This window comes from Gasterosteus aculeatus, chromosome 12, assembly GCF_964276395.1.
Source record: "Gasterosteus aculeatus chromosome 12, fGasAcu3.hap1.1, whole genome shotgun sequence".
Classification (NCBI taxonomy): Eukaryota; Metazoa; Chordata; class Actinopteri; order Perciformes; family Gasterosteidae; genus Gasterosteus; species Gasterosteus aculeatus.
The window spans coordinates 20527137-20553618 of NC_135700.1; the positions used below are offsets into that span (position 1 = coordinate 20527137).

The window sequence follows — 26482 nt, forward strand, 5'->3', positions numbered from 1 at the left end:
ATCATCCATCATCCATCCCAACATCTCTCCTGCTCTCCTTCTCACATCCAGGCCTCTCACCGGAGGCGAGGTTTGGAGTAATCAGGTGCCACTTGAGGTGTAGCTCACATGATAATACTACAAAAATAATACAAGTCACGGATTATCAGGAGCCTCTTCTAACGGAAATCTAAATGCATACAACACATGAGATGTGTTTGTATCTTGATGGATACGAAGATTAAAGCAGACGTACTGTGATGAAGGAAGACATTTCTGTCAGTGGTGCTGAAGGACCTGAGCGCGTCTCTCTCCACCAGCAGCCATGTGTTCGCCGACTGTCTGTGTGTCTAATTGGCTGATTGACAGTTGGTCTGCCTGTCTGATTGTCTAATTGGCTGGCTGGCTTATGCTCAGCCCCCCGATGCGTCGACAAACAAGTATCCTCAGTGACAGTATCACATTTGTCTAATTAATTAGATGTGTTTGCCACAACAGCAGGTAGTTAACGCCGACAAGACAGAGATAGTTTGGGGCTGAGAGCGAGAGGGATAAATGCCTCTGTAATTGTCCTTGGAAGTAAAAATAAAATCTAAATACATTTGTTGTTTTCTTACGGCTTTTAAGCGGCTCTTTTGAAGACCGAAAAGAAAAAGAAACTGCAAAAAAACATTATTCTGAGTGTTGGGAGGAAAAAGAGACAAAAAGAAGAAGATCTGCAGGAAGACGGAGGAGCTCGAGTCAGTCAGCTGAATCAATGCAGCCAGACAGGCAGACGAGGCGAGCAGCGGGTTCCTCCGATGTCGACGGTGCTCCGCTGACACTCATCCGCTCAGACAACCACTTTCAAACTCGCCCACCTCTCCTCCTCTTTTTTTTTTTTTTATTTCTTATTCAAATGCGTCTTCAAGGTGCTGAAAACCTCACAGATCTGTCTCGGCTCTTCCTCGTCTTCCCTCTAATCTCTCCTAACCGTCTCTTCCCACTTTAGCGTCTAACCAGAAAGAGAGACAGCAAAGGAGCAGGAGGGAGAGAAAAGGTGTGTGTGTGTGTGTCTGTGTGTGTGTGTGTGTGTCTCAAGTGGGCCTTGTCTAGCAGCAACAAGCTGTCATTAGAGTGGGCAGGAAACCACCCTTGTGACTTGGTTCAATCAAACTGTAATCCTCAGCACATTATCACCGTGACAGGGTCACCTCTCCACCACCGCTCCACCACCGCTCCGGGGCGGAGGCAGGTGGAGCGCGCGCGCACACGCACACACACAGACACGCACGCACGCACTTTTTATTTGCTACCCACTCCACTGTTTTGCTAGTGTTTTTCTTGACAGTCCTTATATTACCTGGTCTGCCCCTCGTAATGAATCCATCTGAGAGGCCGAAGCTGCAGTCATGAATAATTCAATACCACCACCCCCCCCCCTTTACCCTCATTCTCCATATTCCTCATTCCTGTCATCCCCTCTGAGTCGCCCAACCTGACGGACTCTACTATGCGTCCCTGAAGACCAGATATTTCAGAGGATTGTCTATATTTGAATGCGTGTTTGACCTTGTTTCTGTCCCCGGTGGTTTCTAGGGTAACCGCAATTAGGGGGAAGCGGTTAGACTGTGTCTGGGCAGAGAAGAGACTTATTCGCGCTCAACAGCTCTTCCAATGCGGAAATTGTTACCGCGACAATCTTCAGTGTTCCCTTAAAGCGGTTTGCTTGTCTTCGGGCCACGCTGCGGGACAAGGACTCTCAAAAGGGAGACAAGGTTTCCAGTTAGACAAAGTGCCACAGTACACACAAGCACACATTCTACTTGAAGACATCACTAGGGTGCATTGACAAAAGATGGGATGGATTATTGACCTCAAGGTGCATCAATACAAGCTTCATCAGGCACTCGTGTGGTTGCAGACGTCTCAAAGAGCGATTGGGTCCTGATACAGAAATAGGCAGTAGCACAATAACGCAAATGTTTTTATTCACAGAACTAAATAATTTCATTCCCCCACAGGAGAAAACATGTGTATGTGCTGCTGCCGATCCTCATTAGAATTACTTTAATTATTCTGTTTGCAAGAGTACTCGTATGTATTGCTGGCTACTGCACGTCTGAACATTGCGACAAATTAAATTACTTCACAGGTGTAATAAATTCACAGCCTCCAGTAGATTCTGGATATTTGCTCCATATTCTTTGTATCACACTAAGTCTGTTTCTGTGAGGGGGCGTCTTCAGGTTTTGGCTGCTTGTACCTATAGCAGTTTAGCGCCAAAACCAACTCTATTCTAGTCAGCAATTTTTATGATAATAAGTTGACACTTTTCAAGGTATTCACCAGAAAAAAAGGAAATATTCTTTGGTTTTCTGTACACGATTCAGAGCATTATTATAGCAGAAAACTATCGTAAAATAATATTTAAAAAACAGTGTTCTTTTTACCAAACTCCCTGAGCTGGGTTAGCTTAGCTTCCAGCTAACTCGCCGCCGCTATGCTCATACGACAGTAACCGGCGATGAAGCGCAGCGTCCCAATGCACCGCTGTTTGACAGTAAACACTGTACCATTTTTGTAGACTATTACTTCTTCATGCTCTGTCTACCATCTGATACAGAAAATGTGTTCCTAAAGTTTTCCCCTTCAAGTAATGCAACAATACACAGCGGTGCAGGGAATGCTATTCATAGCGGGTGTGTATAAACACCTTTTTTCCACCTTTCTTCCACCGTTCTTAGATTCAAGCACTGAAGTATTCATAATGGGCATTCAATAAAATGATCCCTAAGGAGCTGTATAGGTTAAACGGAGCAGTTAACAAGACTGAAGGACTCTATTTCCATTATGCAATTCACATCCTGCCACCAATGCCTTACTCCTTTTTAGTAACTCTCAGCGACACCACTGCAGTTTTAAAAGCAGGTTTTGTGAATATTCTTGGTGACCCAGCACTTTGAACATTAGCAATGTTTCTAATATAATTCAGATGGCATCTAAGCTTCCACCATACTCTTCGCCAAAAGAGAGGTGGAAACAGTGGTTGATCACGACCCGTGAGCCTGAGATCATGTCCCACTGTATCACCATATACTGTAGCTACACTGATGCATCGGAGGACCAAACATCTCAATGCTCTTGGTTAATACCCAAACTCCATTTTGAAACATTCAAGAAGCAGAGAAGCCAAATGATTCATGGGGCGGACTGTGCGTGCCGGCGTGATTTCCATCATGTCATTAGCGCCGCAGCCAGCAGAAATGACATTTTTTGCACCCATAGGAGCATGGCTGTTTCAGATCAATGCCCGCGGCGGTTCTTAAATCGATGAGTGATGTTGTAACTAGGGGACTCATCTGTTCAGCAGACCTCCGGGTGGGGGGGGGGGCTAGACGGCGATTGTCGCAGAGCGGGAGGGGGGCATATAGCAAGGAAGGGTGCACTGAGCTGAAAGTGATAGAAATGGATGACAGAACGCAGAGGAGGTGTGTTTCATAGGTGTGCGTGACGTCTCAGAGGGAGACGGAGACACAAACAAAGCAGCACGGACCTCCGTTAGTGTCGTTACTTCAGATGGGATTGTGCAGACATGTTTGCTCATTCGATGAGGCAGGGGAACCTCTGCAGCATGGCCGTCTCTTTCTCTTTCTCCCTCTCATTTGTGCAAAGTGTGTGTGTGTCTGTGTGCCTGCATGGGGGAGGTGGGGGGTCGGAGAGGGGTGAGGGGGGGGGGGGGGGGTGAGGTAGGGGAGCAAAGTAATGGGCAGGAGGTGGAGCGTGAAAAAGGTGAGGGAGAAAAATCACATCAGCGGAGAGAGAAGCGATGAGAGAGTGCCGGGCTCCTAAGGCCAGATGTATTTACCTGGGTAATGATAGTCATCTGGACCGACAGGGCGTGTGTAGTGTGTGTGTGTGTGGGTAGCGTGTGGGTAGCGTGTGTGTGGCACAGTGCACAGCAGCGTGCTGTGTCTGCTCGGCTGAGCGGCTGGCTTGTTGATATATTTGCTGGTAAAAACAGTCTCCATTGTTCTCCTTTTCTCTCTCTCTCTCTCTCCGTCTTGTCGGCATCTTTTCGTCGTTGTTGTTGTTATTCATTCATTTTTATTCCTTCATTCCCCCACTGCTCTCCGGCGTCCTCTTCGCCTCCCTCCATCATCTCTCCCTGCTTTGCTTCACAAGTCGGCTTTATTAATTCATAAAAACCCATTGCAACACATGATTGAGTTCCAGAGGCACTGGAGCATGATTATGTCCCACTGCGCACACGCGCACACGCACATTCCCGTGTTCGTACACACTGCTGCCGGGTTGGCTGCCTCGCACGTCGTCTACTTCTCCAGACAGCTCTCTGGTTCAGGCGCAAAGCAAAGGCCCGACCCATTTGTGTTGTGTTCCGTACAAAGAGTCAGCTCGCCTGCGGCACAACAGGACGCCAGGCGAGCTGACATAAATAAGGTTTTGTCCACTGTTTCTTGCCAATGGTCAAGATCCCTGTTCTCTCTCTTTTTTTTTCATCTTGTATGTCTTCCAAACATTGTAAATATTTGATGTGTGATTGTGTTTGTGCACGCGAGCGTGTGCTTGTACACGCAGGGTTGAATCTTCTCTTTTTTTTTCAGAAGGCCGCTACATTTGACTTCTTTTATCAAGGGTTGCCAGACGTGAGCCCCGAGGTTAAAAAAGGGTTTCACATAAACACACTCACCCCCCCCCCCCCCCCCCGTCCGAAAGGAGCAGGAACAGAAAGGACCGGCCGCTCAGATATGGATTGCTGGGATTGAATTAAAAACATTAGCTCAAGGCTGTGCGGCTGAATCCTGATGATGAGGCCACAGGGGGAAAATGGAGAAAATGGGCTTTTGCTGCCAGGGCCTTGAAAATCCCTTACTAATGGAATGAGTGAAGGCAGAGAGAGATAACGAGGGTGAGGGTGAGGGCGGGGGGGGAGTGGAGGGGGGTGGAGATGAGTGCGAGTGAACGGTTCCAAAGACGATGCAATGCGTTGTTGCTGAAACAAATGGAGCAGAGCCAGAAGGCCTCCGACGAAACATCATTACAAGCAGCTCCAGAAATATGACGTCCTCGGGGGAGAGGCGGGCGGGCGGGGGGGGCAGCGGGGGAGGGTGGATGGGGGGAGGGGGTCGTGTCCAAGGAGCCCGCAACCGCTTACAGTCGGACACGCACTGGACAAGCATTTGCCAAAATGTTTATGTGAATATTCATTTATTTATGTACATATTTCCACCACATTCTTTAACACTGGGGGGGGGTTCTGAAAAGTGCTCTATCCACTCGACAGCAGAGGTGAACCCGGGCACATTACAAGAGGTCAAGGAGCTGAAATGAAACATTTTATTTGGACCAACTGAAGGAGCCTACTTTTTATCTGCCGTCCTGTGGGAAACGTCAGCCCATCAATTCGCACGCACACATCGTAACAGCGTGTTTGACCTAATAACAAAGCACGTGTTTGCCTCTAATACGTTACATTTATATCTTTCTATTTGCAGATTTTTTTATGCAACAAGTTAAATAAAAAATCCCATAGAGCTGAAAAAAACCTTAAAGCACGCAAAAAGCAGAGGACAACTGCCTTCTCTTCGTTGTCTTAATCCCATTTGGGACACAGTCTGAGGAACACAGACCAGATGGTTCATTAGAAATAAAACGCTCTCTGTGCATATTCACCCAAATGTGTATGTTTTTTTTTCTCCCTCATTTTGATTTTCTCTGCGACCATCACGGTTCAATTCTCCAGTGAATTCTCCAAGCGGTGGGCATTTCAGCCCCCTCATTTCTCTGAGAGCTCAATAGAAGCACGTGACGTCGGCTGACATGGGCTTTAAATGTACAATCTGGCTGCGTTATGATGGTAGCAAATTAATAAGTGAATGTTATCTGTGGGTAGCAGAGCGGGGCGTCTTGCCAGGCCTTTTTCTTTTCCTGTACCACTTCTTTTTAATGTAAATGACAGAGGACTCACAAACAGACAGGGCTCTTGGTTTAAATTGGATTTTGACACGGATACGGGAGCATGTGTGCACGTGTGCATGAATGCAATTAAATGCATTTGCACACATTGTTTTAGAGAAGACGTGGTTTTAGGTTTGACACAAAACATGTGGTGGAAACGGGTATCTTTAGATTAGAGAGGCAGAATGGGAATGAAAATGAGAGACCGAATGAAGTCTAGATGGCCAGCAGTGTCTCGCTCCTCTCTCTCTCTCTCTCTCTCTCTCAATATTGGTATTACAAAGTCACTGAGAGATGGCAATCAGCGGGAGATGTGTCTTGAAGATGAAAGCCGGGGAAGAGAAACAGAAGGAGAGCGAGAGAAAGGAGAGCCTCTTAAGGCACCTCCATCAGTCTGTCGTTAGGAGGGTAATGAACCTAGCGCCACTGCTGCCAAGCAACCAATGACTCACTCACACACACCGCATGCGCCCTCCACACAAGACAAACACACCCACAAAACAGGAACCTCCCGAGTACCCGAGCTACGTCTCCGCTACTCATCCATTATCAGACGATCTTCCCAATTACAGGATGTTTACACACAAAGAATGTAATGAACATCCATCACAAACGAAAAAAAGTAAAAGATCACAGGAATGAACATTTACTCACATCCGTCTCTCGCTGGCATTTGTCCCCAGGCTGCTCGGCGTTTACTATGTGCCGTGAGCTGCACGTCATGCGAACTGCGCCAGCGGTCATGTATCACAAATAGAAACATGACTTACAGGAGCATCAATACAGCAGCACCAACACCAATTTTCTATATATAGATCCACTGGTGTAACGTCCACCTGCACAGAGAAGGAAGTTGGTTGATTTAATATCATACATCTGACATCAGTGCTGATTGGGCGTCAACATTAAACTTCGAGAGAAAGGGGGTGACATCATTTCTGTTCTTAGCACAGCTGGAAACGTTCACAACGTTTGCAATCTGTGATTTGTGTGCTTTCAGTTTAGTTTGTATCCGATCGTTCATTCCCCTAGAAAACATTTGTGCACACATATTTGCATAGACAGGAATTTTAGTGTTTGCTGAGGAGCAGCAAGGAATCATTTTCTTTTCTTGGCTCGATAACCCGCCTGCTGCTTTGATGGGTCTGATTACTGAGGCTCACCCCAATTCCACCAGCTGACAGTTCACAATCCCTCCTACTAATGCAATGTAATTTATTCATTCAGCCTCTCTCCCATTTTAGTCGCCAAGACTGTGTGCGAGCCTCTGATCGCTGAAAAATGACAAATTATCAGTCAAACACAACCGCGCGAACTTGCAACCACAGCTTGCGCTTGGGTCTCTGCCCTGCCTCACCAAAACACACGACTTTGCCAACAATACTGACAACAAGAAAAAAAACTCCCTGTGCAGCAGACTCGCCGCCTTGAAGCCAGTGAACCGGGCGGAGCACAGACAGTGATGCCCGTCCATAAGCGCCCGAAGCGCATCTTCATTTAAGAGCGTTATTAATCAAAGGCCGACGCGCTCCTCACTCGAACATGTGATCGGATCCGTCCAATGCGGTTGGAGTGTGGCTTTGTGTTTCCGTGTCAGCAGTCGTCCCCGACCAACCACACCCCCCTGAAGATGTAGGTTGGACTACTACTGTCAGCCTCAGTCAGACATCACACAGACACACACACACAGTGAGTTTGAGTCTGTCATCTTCTCTAGAGAGATCATACTTGGCTCAATACCAAAATAATCTTTCGACCGAGAGGAACTGGTCTGGTGTCTCCATGTCCGTGTGTGTGTGTCTGTGTTTGTGTGCGTTAGGTGTGCATTAGTTGTCACCCAAGCAGCTCAGACCCTTGTCAGTTACAGATATGTCACAAAGCCCTCCATATTATTAATCCCACTCTTCCTTGTCATTGCACGGGATGTAATGAGTGTGACACATTGCACTCACTCACACACACACACACACACACACACACACACACACACACACAATGCGCTTCTAATCCGTCCATCCGACAGATTATTGTCGGAGCACATGACTCGAGGCCGTGTCAGCGCTGAGACACAGCAAGGCAAGAAAACAGGGGATCTTTTCCCACAGTGGATATCTCTACATGTCGTTGCCGCAGGCTGCATCAGTGACGGCTCGGTTTCATTTCGGTGTGCCACGAAGTCCAACAGTTCAAATAATGCACCTTTAAAAAGATTATTATTATTTCTCACATACACATAATGACATTGTGTTTGGTCTTTTCTTTATTTCAAGGCTGGAGAAATTTGCCATATGACGTTGCTTTTTATAGCAAGGCAAGCCTTGGATCAGTGTCAGTTGAGCAGCTTATCTTGCTTAAAGAAGGAGGCGAATATGTGAATATCATATGTGATGATAAAGCTATGTGAATTTCATTACATGCCTAATCTTCATATAATGATAATCCGATGGACAGAGGGGGTTTCACAGTCTTCCTGTTTATATTCAGCAACGTTCTCCTTTGTGTCATGATTGGTCCAAACTCAGAGGACGGCTTGGTGGCCGGACTGTTGCGCTGATTGTAGGTGACAGGGACACTGCTGGCCAGAGGGACAGGAAAGTGTTGGCATGGCGATGGGGAAAGGTCATCACCGCAGCCCCGTCAGCATCATCATGTGACACTGCGATGAAAGAGCCGCAGAGAACAACAAGGAGATGAAACAATTACAGAAATGTTGCATAAATAAATGATGATTTGATCTGCTGAACATAATGAGAGCGTTTGAGCAATCGAGACAAAGATGCGCCCAAATAAGTCATTTTATAAATAGCAGAGGATGAAAAAAAATAATTTACACGCTAGTGTGTTCAGCCTTACAAATAGACTACGAATGACAAAAAAAAAAAAAGCAATTCTATAGAATTCTGCCTGAATGAGTCGAAAGAAATGTCCCCTTCAGTGCCTTCGCCTAAGAGTCCATGGTGTTCTTTAATGGGTTTCTGGCTGCGTGAAATAAGGTCCAACAACACAAGCTTAAGACTTTTCACTGTTTTCTACATTCTGAAATGCATCAGCACGTTCCACACTTGAATTTTGAAACTCTTAGTTGTCTTACAGAAGGCATATGAAAACCCCCAAAACGGTCTAACATCACTGGACTCATATAACAATGTAAATGGTAAATGCTGCACCGTCTTATTACCTTATTGCTATTACATGTTTAACCCAATCCTTCGTTCTACATGCGATATTTTGTTGCTGTGATGTAATTTATCCATTGCTTTAAGACCCCCGACCCCCCCCACCCCCACCCCCAGGCGTAATTCTCTGTTCTCTGCGTGTGATTGGCGGAGCGCTTCTCCCTCCGTGGCCGCCTGGCGCTCTCCATTCCGCACTCTCCTCCTTATAGCTCGTGGAGTACAAGTGGGAGCAGAGGGTAGGAGGAGGGAGTGATTGGAATTCATTATGGTCAAATGATTGCAAACTCTGGAAGCCGAGAGGCTTTTCTAATCACAGCTGAATGGGCTGTAGAGTTAATGCGGGCGGGCTGTGGAGTGGAGGAGAAAGGAGGAGCGAGAACTCCATCACCAGTGTAGCGGTCTCGAGTGCTCTCCACAGAGCTCTAATGGTGGAATTGTTCTGACACTGAATGGATACATGAGATGCTGCGTTTCACGGGTTTGGTTCACTCTGAAAATGCAGTGAGGTCCATTGCTGAGCAGAGATTCATCTTTATTGAAAGGTTTTTTCCTTTAGGTTGTCTTTCGCTATCAGATGTTTCATTCCACATTCATGACACTTAAAAAGTGTCATTATGTATATAGAGTATTTTTCTGATAGTTATTTAGTAATTAAGTTATTCTCCAATTGAGATTCATTGATGCATGAACATAAATTCCCTTGAATCTTCTGGCCAGACGGGGTCCAAATGACGACAGCAAAGCAGAACTTACATATATATAGAAATAAGAAACCTTAATGGCAGTGGTTAAAGGAGCCATGTATCTCTATGAGGGTGGTTTAATTACTTTCGCAAGAGCATAAAAAACAACATGAATAATAAACAATATCAACCTGCGTCTCACGGAATGTTCACGGAACAGATCATTTTTACATTTTAGAAACTGACACCTGCGGGTGAGAAAGATGCAGTGACCGAAGATGACGAGGATTTAATGCTCAATAGGTCTGTTAGGAGCAACGAAAAAAGATAATTTATTCATTTCTAGTCGAGTTCATCCTCCTTTTGAAGACAATAAACCCGGGTAACGGCGCGTTTTGTGACACAATGACGCCTCATGTTGCGCCCGGGAGTGGCCCGATGCACCCGCGCGCCATCGCCCAGCACTACAGGGCCGCTGCTGCTGCTGCTCAGACCCCGTTTGGCTTCTGTTTTGCCCCTCCTCTCCTCCCGTCTGGGCTTGTTGGCACCCATTACAAAGGAGCCGAATAGCTGGCACACACTGGGTATCCGAGGGGCCGGGGGGGGGGGGGGATCAGAGGAGAGGAGATCACTCATCCTGCCACCGACTTGGCGCGGGCGTTTTTTCTGGGAGCGCCTTTCGCCGTAGATTAGCCTACAGCGCTAACCTGCGAGACGGCGCACCCTTGGCGAGCCACTTCAATGGCTGAGCGGCTCCCCGCGGACTTTAAAGGCATATGTGCGCATGGCAGATCAAATTAAAACGCTGACGCCGAGGTGGTTTCATCTGTTGGCGCTATCTTCCAAAGGGCCACCTGCCCGGCTCCGTGTGCCCGCCGCGCTCATCACAGAGGCCTCGTTGGAGATAACTGCTGGTGTTAGCCCGGAAGTTTCTAGCTCTTGAATCGCGAGCCATATGTCTCTGTTAGCCTGTGCATAATAATGAATATATTACGCCACTTTCTGCTGAGGATCTGTTTTTTCAAACCACTGAAGATTATTATTATAAACAAGCAGAAGCAATTTGATTTGTAAATGGACAAAAGATAGTTTTGCGATAAAACAAAGAAAGGCGTCAAGCTCGCGTGGATGTCCAGAGATAATTGTTGTCCAACCGAACCATCTTGTTATAAAACCTGCTGCCAAACATTAACAACAAGTGGCAGCATTTCAGTCACATTTCCTGTTTAATCGTTCTAAATCAAACTGCTGGCACATCTTTGTTTGTTTGGTTTGATGTATTTTTGTTGTAAGCCTAAAGATAGAACACAACACTAAACACTCTCAGTAGTTCAGATCCAATCAAACTCAAGAAGGCAGGAGACCCTTTTTTTATGAAGTGTCTGATGGAGCCGGAGGTCCTGGAGACACTCCAGGACGGACATCTAGAGTGACACCACAGTGGCCTGAGATCATGTGTCTGGGTTCATTACCCATTATGCTCCGACACATTGTCGGCACAGCAGGATCAGTGGCAACACACACAGACACACACGCACACACCACATACACAACCCTATTTGACTTCAATGCAAATGAACCTGGACTTGATCAATTCCCGATGAGTGATCAGGGACCCCGATCTGGAGCGTAAATCTAAATGCTGCTAAACTGGGCTGCGAACACGAGGTCCCCTGTTGCTAATGAGAGGATTTAGCCAGAGACGGCCACACATGGCTGGAAATCCTCTGACTGAGCGCACTACTCTGAGGCATTTATCAAGGCTGGCAGATCTTATTTTCACACTTCGAGCAAACCCGACTCCTGGTGTGCATGTGCACGGTGTGTGTGTGTGTGTGTGATATGTCTGTGCCAGCTGCACTTCATTGTTGATGGACTCAAGCAGATTCGTGGGGGTCGGTGGGTGGGAGGTGTTTCCAGACGAAAAGGTGTGCGGAGTGAAACCAGGTTTAACCGGCACTGCGTGTGTTAAGTCAAACTTTGTTGTGAAGTGATGTAATGAAGGCGAGTTAACAGGAGAACGCATGGCAGCCGTCCAGAACACGCGCCGCCCCGACTGCTGATTTAATCACAGCTGCAAAAGAAAATGAGATTATTAATAACCCCCGAGCACCACCCGAGGAGAGCACACGGCACTGGGTCGCCACACTGCAACGAGGTCAGGCCAGCATCCCCGCGGTACACAGAGTGCCGCTTTGAAAGGTTAGCTATAAAAGCGCATGAGAGAAATTGCATCACTGCATGACGAGGCCTTTATAGAAATGAGGAGATGCTTTGGCTCCCGAACATCTGACAACGCGAATTTAACCCCAGCAAACACGCCTCGGTGATGTCGTGCCTCGTTTTAGGTTTGCACCGGTGGCCTTTAGCTACGGCTGCTCCGCTTTAGTCGCCCCTCCCCCCCCATGCTGTTCTGTTCTGAAGGGACATGGGGGGCGGGGTGGGGGGGTTTAAGAGGAAACGACAGGTGGACACTTGGGAGCTCGGGGTGCAACTCGGATCGCCGGTGGGGGCGTGCTGGTCGCTTTCAGCACGGTCCCTCCCCCCCACGTCGTTTGACCGCCAACCCCCCCCCCATTCCCCGCTCCCCGTCCAGCGGCGCTAGCACTCCGGTCTCTCACCCATTTGACAGCAGAGACCCCCGAGCAGCTGGAGCCGATGACACTTGTCAGCAGGGAGATGGTATTTCCACTGTGCCTCATGTCCACACTCCAGCACACGCACACACACACACACACACACTTCCTGACATCAGTCGGTCATTTGAGGAACCGGGACCCTGCACGCAGACAAACACATCTCACTGGACTGTTTTGCAGACACGGCGGACGGTAAAGGACGAAATGGTAACAGAACGGCAATGTGGGCACATTTCAATTCGCCTTATTCGTCATATGAGTGTTACAGCCATGGTTTGTCTACTCGGGTGCTTCTTTAGCCCTGTCCTCCAGCGTCTCTTTCAAAATGCTCTACACAAGCTCGACAGCGTATATGTGCGTGTCCGCCCGGCGCACTGGATTTAAGCGCCGTCATCACATTCGCCCTCGCAGGGATGAATTCCAGCGACTCTCGCCGACCATTTTGTGCCTGTGTCGTGGAAGGGTTTGCACGCTTTCTGTGCCCCCCCCCCCATCCTCTTACCACACAGACACACACACACACACGCAGCATTACACACAACACTGAATGCAATTTCTTTTTGGCTAGACACAACAATTGCTTATTTAAATAAGATGCTATCCGAGATAAATCCTCGCCTGCAAAGGCAGCCTGCTGGAAAAATAAGTTACTCTCTTTTTTCAAAACAAATTGACAGGTATGATTGTTTTTACTTTGAGAATCGTTATGTGGCAGAGAGATGTAATGTTAAAACCCACAAACTAACAGCATATTATTGCTGGTATCAGTAGGCTTGTGGTTGACTTCTGTTGTTGTAGTTGCATCTATCTCTTGAGTCTATGAGATTGTCCAGGTTTAAAGAGGACATTAGTGGTGTATTTAATGGTGTCAGGATGATTCCTCAGATAATAGATCTCTCTCAAGCCTTAACTTCCTGACAAGCTTGTTCCTTTTTTCAGGGGGACGTGATTTACACAACAGACACGTTCAAAATATGACAATTTGGTCCAAAAATAACTCCGTCAAAAACGGGATGATTGAAAATGTTGAAAGTGTTTTGTGCTTATCACTGTTGGAACAAAGCTAGAACTTGGTGTGGGGAGTAAATGTTTGTTTGTCTGTGGGTGGTGTCTTCATGTGCTTGTGTTTTGATCACTGTTCACATGTCACGTCGCTTTGTTTCCATGTTAGTCACGCGTCGCGGTTTCTGTGTCGTGTTGCGCACACAGTCGGTGGTTCAATTCGCAAATGGTGCATCAAAAGTGTGCACGGGACCTGTAAAGCGGCGAACAACGCCAGCCCAGCCAAGAGATCCATGTGTTAAGTCACACCCTGCTGTCAGGCCTGTCTTCATCATCCCGCCCTCTCATCCATCAAACAACTCCAGAGCTTCACGGAAGAAACGGCGAGAACAGCCACGACCACAAAGCTCCTCAGCCGGAGACGAGCGACAAGACTCTTGTGATTAGCGCGTGACAGGTGGGAAGAATTTCAAACATTTGATAAACTCGGTTGTTTGCTTCTTTGTTTTTTCGATTCCCTCCACGCGCGAGCCAGTAACGTGCCCCACCTGCCTTGCTCCCTTCCTTCCTTCCTCCCTTCCCTCCATGCATCCTCAGCCCGGAGCAGGTTGTTAGTGAGGCCGGGTGGGCGGTGGAGACGGTGACGTGAAGGTGTGACATCTTTCACTCAGAGCCCTGGGGTGCTATAAATACCACCCCCCCCCCCCCCCCCCCCCATGGTCCCGCCTCTCGTCAGCTGACTGCTTTCCAGTGTGTGTCACCTCCTCATTTACATGAAAAGCTGCTCGCTCAAACAGAAGCCTTTAAAGAGTTTTCTACGTTGGGAGCAGAGCGGGAGGGAATTCTTTTGAGTGAGACTTTCTGCTGTGCTTCATGCATATGGAACAATGCGACTCGGAAAGACCCCGGAAAAGCACCGAATGCACAAAACTAAACTTTATATGTGTATGCAAAAACCTTCCTTTCAGGGAAGTCATTATATTTAACTGCATTGTTTTGTTATTCAGACAAAACGCACTCACCCAAGCGTTTTCAATCTCAGTTCGGTCCGATGTGACTGCGAACTTGAACCAAATCAGTCTAACTTTGACATTAAACCTGTAAACATGCCCACTTAAAAGTCCCTGGATTGCAACATGTGTCAACAACCAGCAAAGCAGAATCCAATGTAGTGACTCACTGGTACGATTTGTTTTTAATTGCCTCATTGCATCCAGGCGACAAACCTGACAAACAAAGTGCCACGTTTGAGCGTTATGGTGCCTGTAATCTTCAGGAATGAGCTCTGCTGTGATCCACGTGAGGCCGACGCTGCTGCCGGGACTGGCCTGAAGCTCAGGCTGCTCCCTTCCTCCCCCACCCACAGCGGGGGAAGAGTATAGGCTAAATTTACAGTGAATGAACAATAATTGGAACGATTTTAGTGTTTGTTTTCTTGTTATAATCAATCTGCAACAATAGATTTACTTTATTCGAGAACCCGATCGATAAAGGCTGAACACAGGAGTCTTTTTTATATTTGTTAAACGAGAAATGCTGCATGCCAGCTCCTGTCTCTCCAGCTGCATTCGTAACTCTATTTAATTGCAGCGTTATGGACAGTTTAACCTCAGCCCCCCCCCTCTCTCAACAGGTGAGCAAGCAGTAAACAGGCCGGCATTTAATAAATCAACGAACCTGAGAAGAGGAGGACACGTACAAACCTGCCTCCACAAATATGCATGCGCGTAACAGTCATAGCTCTGAGTAACCACCAACCTGTCTTCCATTATTCATGCTTTTTTCCACCGTCAGACGTACTGCAAAGACTTGAAACCCAGCAGCTGGAAATCTGCCAGAGGCGTTTTCCACGGCGAGGAGACGTCAGGCTTATATTTATGATGCATTATATAATTTACGATTACTCACTGAAGATACAGCTTGTCTGTGTTTGGAGACACGTCAGGAGAATGAAGTAATCGGAGGACATTGACATTGATTAGAGTAATTACGTCAATAAATACGTCAACACGTCATATATTCTGCTTACTTGATAATAGTGTTCTGATCCCGTTCAATAACCTTTATGTTGGCTTCATTTGAGTAGTTAGTCATCCTGGTTGTCACAACAAACCTCTTTATAAGAGACCAACAGTGAATGTGTGGTCTAATTACACCTGAGACTCAAAACCTTCTCAGACGGAGAAGACGTGATGCCTTCAGTGCGTCTACGCTTCACGCCGGGGTCCCAGGATTGTTCCCAAAAACAACCGGCAAAGCGATTTCCGAGCAGATGTCTAACTATGTTAACTACTCAAACCTCTCAACTGCTTTCCTTGCAAATTTTTTCCTTTGCTATATTTAATTTCTCTCTTTACCACCACAGGCTTTAACACTGTAGCCAATACTGAATTTATATAGATTAACATAATAAAGAATATTATTTCAGAATGATCCACTCAGACTAATAGAATCCCGGTTTTCTTCATCACTATTAGAATTAGAATTATTGTTGTTTAGTTACAAAATAACGTGTTTTGAGGTTTAAAAGCCAGCGCTTGCTGCTTCAGTCACCCTGGACCGACTAGGTTTACTTTTCCAATCAGCTGCAATACTGGATGATTACCCAGGGGGGGGGGGGCAAAGGCGAGGTAAACGCGGATAAACGCGGCCCTCATATTGAAGTAGAAGCTTGAAGCTTTTCTAAACACGACACATGAGCAACACATGTATACAATGAATGCACGTCATTTTACTGAATCCACATATTGTCGAATTATTATTATTTCATCAAACTACACTCAAAGGGTGTCACGGTGTGGTTTTATATCCGGTCTTATTTTGTAGTTTTCTGCTTCTTGTCTCCCTGGGTAACTTCACTTCCTGCCTTGTCCTGCCATCCCCTGTGATTGTCTGATTGTTTCCACCTCCAATCACCTGCACCTCCTTAGTGTATTTAAGCTGTGTGTGTCTCCTGTCGCTTGTCGCGTCATTGTCTATCGTCCTGGATGTGCCTCGTTCCTGTCTGCCTTTTTGCCCCCCTGTTCCTGTCTGCCTTTTTGCCCCCCCTGTTCCTGTCTGCCTTTTTGCCCCCCTGTTCCTGTCTGCCTTTTTGCCCCCCTGTTCCTGTCTGCCTTTTTGCCCCCCCTGTTCCTGCGTGTGTTTTTGCCACTTGGCCATTTTTGTTTTGGAGTTTAAAACTCTGCATTTGAGTCCTGCCTTCCTACTCAACCCTGACAAAGGGGGCCGCTATCGGATTTAGTTGTTCTTACTCTGCCAGTCCCTTCTGCTCACTTTGTTTCAGCGCCGTGCCAACGGAGGGGAGAGAACTGGCAGAGCAAGTTTAAAAATGTAGTCCAACAACAAGGATTTGTAACTTCATCTTTTAATTGCAAGTGGGTTGATTTTGGCACAGATGACACACAGATTGGTGGTGATGGACGCGCCAAGGCTGTGGGTGTGGCAACACAACAGTTCCTTCTCCAGAAGTACAACGCCATGAACATAAAACCAGCACTCAAAACTTTTCTACTGACATACAAACATTAACGGTGACTCCGGATAGCCGTCGCTGCACCTGCAGTGACTGTCAAGGGCTGGTAGATGAATGTCCCTCCTGCTAAGCTCGATCTGGATTTGTTTGCGCAGCTTCTACCGAGATGTTATCTATCTCATGAAGAATTATGAAAGCGTTCTTGTGGTGACGAAGCCCTGCTTGGAGTTTTAGAGTGAAGGTTCCTTGTAGATGTGCAGATAGAGTGGATGAGTGGGTGGACCAACGTGGGTGATGCATGCACAAACAATGTGAGCAGACAGTAGGTCTGCTCATGTGTAACTGATTGTTTCAGAGAGAAATAAAGCCCAAAACATTCTGAGCTGCGAGGGAGACGTTGAATGTGAGTCTACCCCTCGAGGTGGATGCGTGAAGTTAAGTTGTTCCTTAACTAAAGTAGAATATTAGACACTAACAAACTAAATTTGTTTTGCAACTTTATGTTACTGGAAAGTATTTATTGTGATACTATAGATTGAAAACTGGATCTTGTCGTCAGTATTTTGTTCAATGGGATGAAGAGAAGCTGGCTGAAGTTAACGGAGACATCAGCACCTAAAATGACTGGAACAATGAAAGATTACAGCTTCAGACCCTTGAGAAACAGACACCACAGAGCTACAGGAACACGATTAAACCCAAGCATAAAAAAGAAAAATAGTGAGCAACTGTTACTAGGTGTTGAGTCGGTGAAGCTCCTCCAGAATCAAACTAGCCAAGCAATCAAAAACGTCACAAAATATATCTTAAACCTTAAACTGGGGCTGCTGGGATTGTGACAGAAAACTCATTTTCACATCTGTTTCAGCGGCTTAACAAATCTAAATGGGTCTCCTGAAGCTCTGTTCTGGGACCGGTTCAATAATTCATTGGATCTGAGCTCAGGACGTCACCTCCACCGCCTCAGGCTTCTTGGCCACGACCGGCGCTCGGGCCGGGATGGCCGCCTTCTGCCATTAGCACGGCTCTGATCAGATTTACGGTTGGGCCTTTGGCCAACAGAGAGGCCCGGAGAAGGAGAGTCCTGGCCGCCATGGCTGAAGCACACGGGGGGGGGGTCATTTAGCAGGCTGCAGTGACCACTGATGCACCGCACTTAGCATGCCGCCGTCATTCGGGCACACGGTGCGTGATGCCCCCGCCAGGAAGAGAAGCAGTGCAGGTGGCTCAGCACGTGAGAACAAGCCCTTTTGATTTCCCCTCTAAATACCCTGGTACACCCACTGATATTTGTTATTTTAGGCATCAATGATGGAGGTCAGTATAGTGAAGGTTTCATGTAACCGTGTCTGGGCCCAAAGAGCAAATCAACGCCGACTAAAGAGGAAACGATGATGTCACAGAAGGAGGGATTGGAGGGAAGAAAATCAAAAGATAGAGAGTGTGTCGAGCGGCGGCGACCCTCCCACAGCCCTACCTGTGGTGGAACAGATTGGACCCGCTGCAGCGCGTTCTGATTGCCGCGGCGCTTGAGCGTCAGCTGACAGATGGCTGCCTGCAAGCAGCCCGGTGCGGCGGGCCGTCCGCATCCTCCACTGATTGGAAGCTCATGCACACACGCGGCCAACACGCCTCGCGCCCACGTACATAGACTGGTGACATTAAAAGCAAAAAGGGTGAGGGAGGAACGGAGGACATGGTTGTTTTTCATATTGGTGGCACGTTGCTGTTCCTCCCCACGGGTCGCAGCCATTGTTCACAATCAGACAGGATATATGAAAGGAGGGAATAAGGTTGGACCTTTTCCACTTCAATGTTTAATAGGAGGGTAAAAATGATGCTTCAAGAAATAGATAATAAATCTCTCTTTATTGCAGGCATTCTAACAAAGGTGACTGTCTCAAAACTCATTTCCATGTCTTAGGGCTCTTCCAAATATTCCCTCAGCACTATGAGTCACAATTTAAAACGGTGTGTATGCATAAGGCCGCCACATGCTACACTGAAAAAAATCTAACATTGGCTCAAATTAGAAAAATTGAGGTAATCGATCACAACTAATATTCTAGTGTTATACAATATAAATAATTCATTTGATTTGACCTGAAATATTTAACTTCATGTAAACCCATTTCTGAAGGTTGAACCAAAGCAATTATTTCAGATTTTCCTAAATTAAAATAAATACATTTGTTTTATTGCTTAATGTAAATAATCTACTTTGTTAAACCTGATTATTTTAAATTCATTTAAACAACTTTTGAATATCGGAGAAAACTATTTTTTTAAGTTGTCTCAAATAAAAATTTAAAGTGATACTTTAATATTTATAGACCTGAATTAAAAAAAGATATTTTAATACATTTTGATTTAAACTCAGAAGCCATTCCTTTTCAACACATTTATTGTTGAATGAACATTTTTTTCAACATAGTTCCACCTTAAAAACAGTCCTTCTCAATGATGTCTTTTCCCCTCAAATACAACAGCAACATCTCATTGTATTAACATAAACCAGTGCTTCTCAACCATCACATCTCAAACACAAACAGTAATGAAGACATGCATTTTCAAGTAAACCAACAGCATTTGGGAACATTTTTCTCACTGAACAGTGACCATTTGAAAATGCAATGTAATACAGTCAGAGAGGAATTATTCCTTAAAATCAAAAGTGATGTGTGTGAACGTCATCAGTTCCATAACTTGCAAACGAGTGAGGTAGCTCCTGATCCTCTTGGTCAGAAAATGCTCCAATAAACAAATCAGTGCTCTCCAGCACAATACCCACTTGTGCCTGTGAAACCTTAGGCAGATTCTTTTGTCCATACTGTAGCAGAAATGTAGTTGTGCAAGTGTTTCAAACACCAACCCCAGATAAAACGGTACAAAGTCTTGGTTGTAGAAATGCCATTAAATTAGGCCTAACAGTGGAACTCTACTGTGCCTACTCTTGGCTGCCAAGCTGGGTACTCAGCCTATGAATTTTTTTCACCAAGCTTCATCAGGACCTTTTGCACAAACTCAAGGGTATAGTGCATATTTTTGGGATATTTTATGTTGAGAACATAGGTGAGCCCGAAGAACATAGCAACAGCCGTTGCTATTGTGGGCACCTCTCTGAGGACCGCTGTTCCGTCAATGACGATTTTAATGTCCTCGTTTCCACTGACGATTACCATGGCTGCTTCATTTTCCTGCACACACAAAAAAACAAGAAATGAGGACAATTGGAAAGAACATTTCCTGAAGACAATGCATGTCAATGCTGAACATCATTGTTGAAGCAAAGTTGGTATATAGATATTGTTTGTGTTAGTGAGGGAGATGCCCTTACCTGGCAGTCTTTAATGAGATGATGAACAGGTTCACCCAGGTAGATCAAAGATTTTAAGATGCACTCTCTTCTAATTGTAATGTCCACGGTCTGAGGAAATATAGGTATTAATAAAAGCACATACACACCAACTATTCAACTATGGATCGCATTAAGAACCAATTCATAAATAGATACCTCATCTAAAACCTGCAAAGTTGCCTTGGTCAGCTCTTTCACACGCCCTCCCTTGCTCCTGATGACCTCCAGCAGTTTTGACGTGTGCTTGTCCAACTGCGCTAAGAACTTTGTCTCCAAGGGTACTGTTGTCACCCGCATGAACTCAGCATTAATCTGGAGAAACAATAACAGAGCACGCAGAAAGAACTTTTAAAAAGTGTATTAAATAAATTCTCCTCTGAAAAGACCAAAGTTTTTAAGGTTAAAAAAATCATCTTTCATGAATGCTCATGAACACCATTGGTATTAACAAATATATTAAGTCCCTCTCCTCTCAAAAATAGGCTTACAGTGCCTTGCATCTGAAAACATACCTCTTCCATCTGAAAAAGTGCTGGCCATCTTGTCAACATGTCTTCAATGCTCGACTGCTTATGCACTATTTCTTGTCTACGGTATCCAAACGTCTTTGCCATCTTTTATTTTATTGTTTGACGGTTGTTGTTTTTCTGTAGTTTATATTTCTACATGCATGGATAACTGAGGAAAAATGAAAAGGCAGAGGAAAGGACGGTTTTAGGAGAGTGATCTAATTATCACAAATACACTCATGATATTGTACTCAGAACTTACTACAATAAGATGAGGGACTTCCAAACTGGTGGTTGCACAGCAGGAACACAGTGGATCTTGTGGCAGCTCTCCTTAAATTAAGAGAAAAAAACGTTTTAATGATGGATATTCTCAATGTTACATGAACTACATCTTAATACAGTTTAAAAATGACAAAACATTATTATGCCTTCTGTTCTTTTTAAATCGGATTTACTATGCCTATGAAATAAAATACCTGAAAATACATTATTTAAGTTGCTTCATTATTACACAGGTCAGTTTAGCTTTACCAAAACGAGAAAATACAGCACAGTAAGCAATAACACGTGCTAACGCCGTGTATAGTGTTAGCTAGCTAGTTAGCCACGTGCTAACGCCATGTATAGTGTTAGCTAGATAGTTAGCTACGATGCTAACGCCGTGTATAGTGTTAGCTAGCTAGTTAGCCACGTGCTAACGCCGTATATAGTTTTAGCTAGGTAGTTAGCTACGCGCTAACGCCGTATATACGCTTTTCAGAATGTAAACGTCGACTGGAACACTGCCGCCATCTGCTCCCACCTCACCCGCCTCCCTCCCGAACGGCGAACCCCCTCCCCCCAGCGCCAACCCTAGCCGCACGATTAATTGCCCACAAAAGCAAACACTTAAGACACTTAAGACAGACACTTTGTCTGCGGGCTAACATTTTCGCCCAGTCATCTTTAAAAATCGTAATGACTTACCTTAACGTTACCAAAATGCCGTGGGGTCTGATATTTTTCACAACGTCTTCTGCAATGGAAGATTGAGGTGGAAATAAGTTTCCGCCAGAACTTTTTAAAAAATGCGCATGCGCGAATCACTCAATCTAATAAAAATGCTTTGATTAAAATAAAAAAAATCAGTTTGGTGCCTTGCTGTCAGTTTACATTGTAGTAAAGTAAAATATTCAATTAAACCCTAACCCATAAATAAAAAAGTTTAGTTTAATAGAGCAAAGTAATTTTTTTTATTCATTGGAATGAAAAAAAACACATTAAATGAACAACAGCTTTGTTACGCTTTTTTCAGTGTACAAACTAAGGATAGAGAGGAAGACATTCTTTCCTGGGGAAGTTGTGAGCCATGATTTCCTAATCTCATCTGAAATGAACTGTATCAAATCTCCTATTGATATCCTTACAAATTCCTACGTATCATATTAATTACTATGTCATCAATTTACAAAACAGTTCTCTTGTTAAGTCCAAAAATGTGGACTACTTGTATTGAATCATGAATCTAGATGAAATCTGAAAAAATCAGTCGAGTTACATTAAATAGACGCAACGTCCTGTGTGACTAAGAACCCTCACAGATGAGCGATAACGTGCACGTACAGCACACTCGTCGGTTTAGATGATCGAGATCATCCGCAGGTCACACGGGTTTTAAAAGCAGCCACACGCTACGCCGTGAAATGATCCTATCTGCATTCTTCAGCGTAGACGCGCCCTCGTCAAAAACACCCTCGAACAATCCAGTCAGCAAACTCATGCGACTGTGAAATAGACAATATAGCATATCTCAGCCGCCACATCCCAACACAATTCATTTTCTTTCTGCACCATTTACACTCCCACACACACCCACACACACACACACACACACACACACACACACACGGGATCTCAGGGCAAATGGTTTGCATGGATCTCGTGCCTTCCAAACACCTCCTGTTGCCCTAAATATCTTGTAATGAAAGGCGCGGCCTCGGTAATCCGTGACGGAAGGCAGTTTCATGCTAGTTTAGCTTCCATCACCTGTGTCGCTCCCTCCACCGCCCGCCCCACCGCCCGCCCCGCCGAGACAAGCCCTCGTCTCCGGCGCACTCGTCCTCCGTCGTCCTCCGTCGTCCCGTTTTTCCTTTTGCACAGAAAGCGCAGATGTCGTCTACACATGCGTGTTCTTTGTTTGCGTTTTATTGAGAAAAAGTAAGATGCAGGTGTTCGAGTGTCCTCCAAAGCGGCCTGAATAGAAGCCGCATACGGCCAGTCCCTCTGATCTCCTGTTAACGCTGTTTGTGTTGCGTCTTTTCGGCGAGCGAGACGCTGATGAAGGTGGATGGCAGCAGACAGCGGCTCGGAGCCTCGGCCCTCCGAGGAAGACCCTCTCACGCGTTCTGGCAGCCCTTCCAACAGAATGGATGATTCTGGAACAGCAGCTCCCTCTTCACCTCGTGCCAAGACATTTACAATTCAAACATGGACCAAGGTGCTGAAGAGGAATGTTAGAAGCACTTTGATTTGTTTTTATGAGAGATTTGGCAGAGGTTGGATGGAAGCCCCTGGTGTCGCTCTTCAAAGGAATATAAATTGCTGTTTTTGACATTTTACTTTTTTCCCTCAGTGTTGATTTCCGTTTTTGTCCCTACTTTTTTTTATGGAACACTGATATACTACATGTCAAGTCCAAAAGAGCTGTGTGGGCACTTTAGCCGTATTTGTACAGTATTTTACGTTCACTGCCAGCCGAAGGTTTGGCACCTTCGATAAACCAGCACTTGTTTAATTGTGCATGAAGCTAATTAGTATTGAATACCTGACTTAGAGCAATCTTTCGTACAAAGACGTAGAGTGTCTGACCTAACGTTGGAATAAGAGATTCACATTAATATCCAACTTATCGACCTTCCCACCACGCTAGTATTATTATTTCCTTGCACACAGGATTAACCTTGATGCCGCGGCCTGGAGGGAGTTACTGCTGTGACTTGTTTCATCTGGCGGAGGAGGAAAGAAGATGACACCGCAACGCTGCTGCAGATGCAAAACGGTACAAAATAAATCTTTGTGCGCCGTTTGGTGGTCGTGTGTTCGCCCCGAGCTTAATGTTTCCTACCGATGGATTTACATTGCGGTTAATTCGAGTACTTAAATGGGTTATGATCTAAAAACGAATATGTTTCAGACATTGTTGTGCTCCTCCACTCTTCTCATTTTCTCATGTGCACCGTGTTTATCTCTCACAGCCTTCAGGCTTCAGGAGCTCGGGATTCAACTGCCCTCCCTAAAATTGAAAAGCTCATCAGGAGATAATTCTGGGAGCTGCCACAATGCCAGCTATGTGCCGCTGTCACCTTATCTTAGGGGCCTTTTGCGGCCTGCTGCTCCCGTCCGCGGAGCCCCGGGGAAGACAGCTTAGTACCCGTTGTGGCTCCAGCGGCAGAGCAGAGCAGGCCGGTGGAGATCACTCACTTTAATAGGCCTGTCACATCTGTTTTTAGAACCTGGGGAGGTCTCCTGCTGCCGGCCTCCATGTGAAGTGACCCCAAAAAGGATGTGACAAGTCGGGATGAGCTCGGGGAGGCCAGAGGAGCAAGGCAAAGGGATTAGATACAGGGTGAAAAAATAAAAGGGGGTAAAATACAAATTCTAAAGTCTAGAGATTATAACATATATATATATATTTTTTTTATTCTGAATAATCGTGGGCGATTTTCTTAGTAAAAGGAAGTAAAGCGGTGCCTACGTTTGCTGAAGGCAAACCGGTTGAGGAAGATTTTCAGCCTTTGTTAAGGTGTCCCTCGTGATTACACGCCGCTATCACTTGATGCCCCGCCCCCTACGGCGGATCGGGGCCAAAAGGGAGAAAAAATACGGAAGTGAATCTGAAAATATAAAAGCTGCGCCTGAAAATTCGTAACCCCATATATTTTAGTGAAGGATGAAAATAGATACTTAATTTAAAAGAATTTAAGAACGGAGTCAAGATGATATTGAACCACAGAAAGACCAAATTTCAGGTTCAGTTGTTTTTTTCAAATGATCAAAACCGTTGGCATCCATCTAACTTTGTGCAGTAAACCGTGTGAATTCTTGGATATTGTTTTTGATTTAAATCAACCGTTTTCTCTACTCTCCATGACCAAGCCGACACAATAACCGGCGGCGGCCTGAGTTTTCTTGCACTCCGCTCAGCGCTGCACTTCCTCACTTCCTGCCGCCACTTAATTCCCAACAGATCCCCGTTGAGCTTTGATTATCAGTTCACAAAATATCCTACAGTCCATAAATCACCAGCATACAACCACAGCGAGCCGGTGTTCTAATCACGTAGTTACAAAAGTTAACATCTGTTAATCTCATTGAGTATCTTTTACTGTTAAATTCAACGCCGGATATCGTGAGCCACAGTGAGTGCTGCCAAACAAATGTATTGATTCATTCATCCCCAGTGAACTTAATTAATATGTTGACAGTAAGTTCACATGTTACCCGATATCAATCTACACACGACGTATGCTATTGTACGGGTGAAGAAGAACACCTTACTCCATCTTCCTGCATCTTCTGATCACTGAATTCTTGTCATTGTATCCAGCGGAGTAACGGATGCCGGCGCTACGAGGGAAATGTGTAGCCGTCTACTTTACCGGGGTTTCTCATTCCAATCAGCGAGTGTCGGCCCAGTCGGCCGCGTAATTAATGACTTGCTGACTGGCCACTAACAGTCCAACGAGTCTGTCCGACGGCATCGTCGAGCAGCTGAAGCCTGCAGGAAAGAGAGAGGAATGGCTCCATTGATACTTCATGTGCTGCACTGCGCCCCTCAATCATGGGCATGTTATTCAATCAAGGAGGGGGGGGGGGGGGTTGTAATCGATGTAAGCTAAAACAGATTTTCCAATAGCAACCTATGAAAGTAGTAAATGTAGTCTTCCTAGTGAATGCACATGTAAATATATATATATATAAGTAGTGCTGTATGAAAGAAAGGCAAGAAAATCCATTTTTCCGTGGTACATTTTGAAGGCAAACCTTTGAGCTTTGAAATAACCCGAGAACAACAAGTCTACTCCTACTCCAGAGGAGCCAAATTTAGCACATTTATTCTTGTGTTTAGCGTTTGAATGACATGAGGCATTCATGTTGTTAAATCTTTAATGCCTACATTTTACATTTGACCATTTCAAAATAAATAGCTGCTTTTCAAACGCGTCCGTTGAAGCCTCTTTGTTTCCCTGAACTCGCGATCCCGAAGATACTCAGGTTGTTGTCTGGGTGCGCCCGCATTAGTGCACGCCCGCAAAACACCAATATACGGGCACTCCTTTCCTCGAAGGGTGGCGGAAAGTGTAAACAAACATGTCCGTACGGGTAGCGCGCTCTCAAGCATGCAGAAAGCAGCACAACTGGCTGAACGCCGCTTCGTTCCACGCATCGCAGCATTCAAATCGGACGGAAGGATCTCGCCGTCGTTGCAAATCATCAGTCATCATGCGTGTTTCTTCCTTGACACCACCTGAATGATCTAATAGGCACAGGGTGAAACGTATTTTGAAAGCCCCTGGGATCTCATAACGGGGTTTGCAGCAGAAACATGGAATCGCAATGCAAACTCTTGTGCAACATTTGTACGCAGCTTCGATGCATACACCAACCAGTCCAACTGCAAAGCAAAATAGGTTGTAGTTGCAAATGACGCATGATGATTTGTGT

General features: G+C 45.6%; 1 protein-coding gene and 1 long non-coding RNA gene across 5 annotated transcripts; one reads left to right on the forward strand and one right to left on the reverse strand.

Annotated features, from left to right (window-relative positions):
- Nucleotides 1-13675: 13675 nt before the first annotated feature.
- On the forward strand, nucleotides 13676-26005 carry LOC120812653 (uncharacterized). Of its 2 annotated transcripts, none has more exons than XR_013451609.1 (3): nucleotides 13676-13894; nucleotides 23711-23816; nucleotides 24013-26005. It is a non-coding gene; the product is annotated as an uncharacterized LOC120812653 (long non-coding RNA). The 2 variants fall into 2 exon arrangements; XR_005710695.2 differs by lacking the exon at nucleotides 13676-13894 and adding an exon at nucleotides 22082-23255.
- On the reverse strand, nucleotides 19300-22077 carry LOC120813991 (uncharacterized). 3 transcript variants are annotated; one of them, XM_078085620.1, is made up of 6 exons: nucleotides 21746-22077; nucleotides 21039-21109; nucleotides 20780-20945; nucleotides 20424-20579; nucleotides 20247-20336; nucleotides 19300-20106 (listed from the first exon to the last, which is right to left on the reverse strand). In XM_078085620.1, exons 3-6 carry the CDS (start codon nucleotides 20879-20881, stop codon nucleotides 19888-19890), a joined length of 567 nt encoding a protein of 188 aa, XP_077941746.1. In that variant the 5' UTR covers nucleotides 20882-20945; nucleotides 21039-21109; nucleotides 21746-22077; the 3' UTR covers nucleotides 19300-19887. The 3 variants fall into 3 exon arrangements, 2 of the variants coding, with proteins under 2 accessions (XP_077941746.1, XP_077941745.1); XR_013451608.1 differs by lacking the exon at nucleotides 20780-20945; XM_078085619.1 differs by having other exon boundaries at nucleotides 21039-22077.
- Nucleotides 26006-26482: the final 477 nt, after the last annotated feature.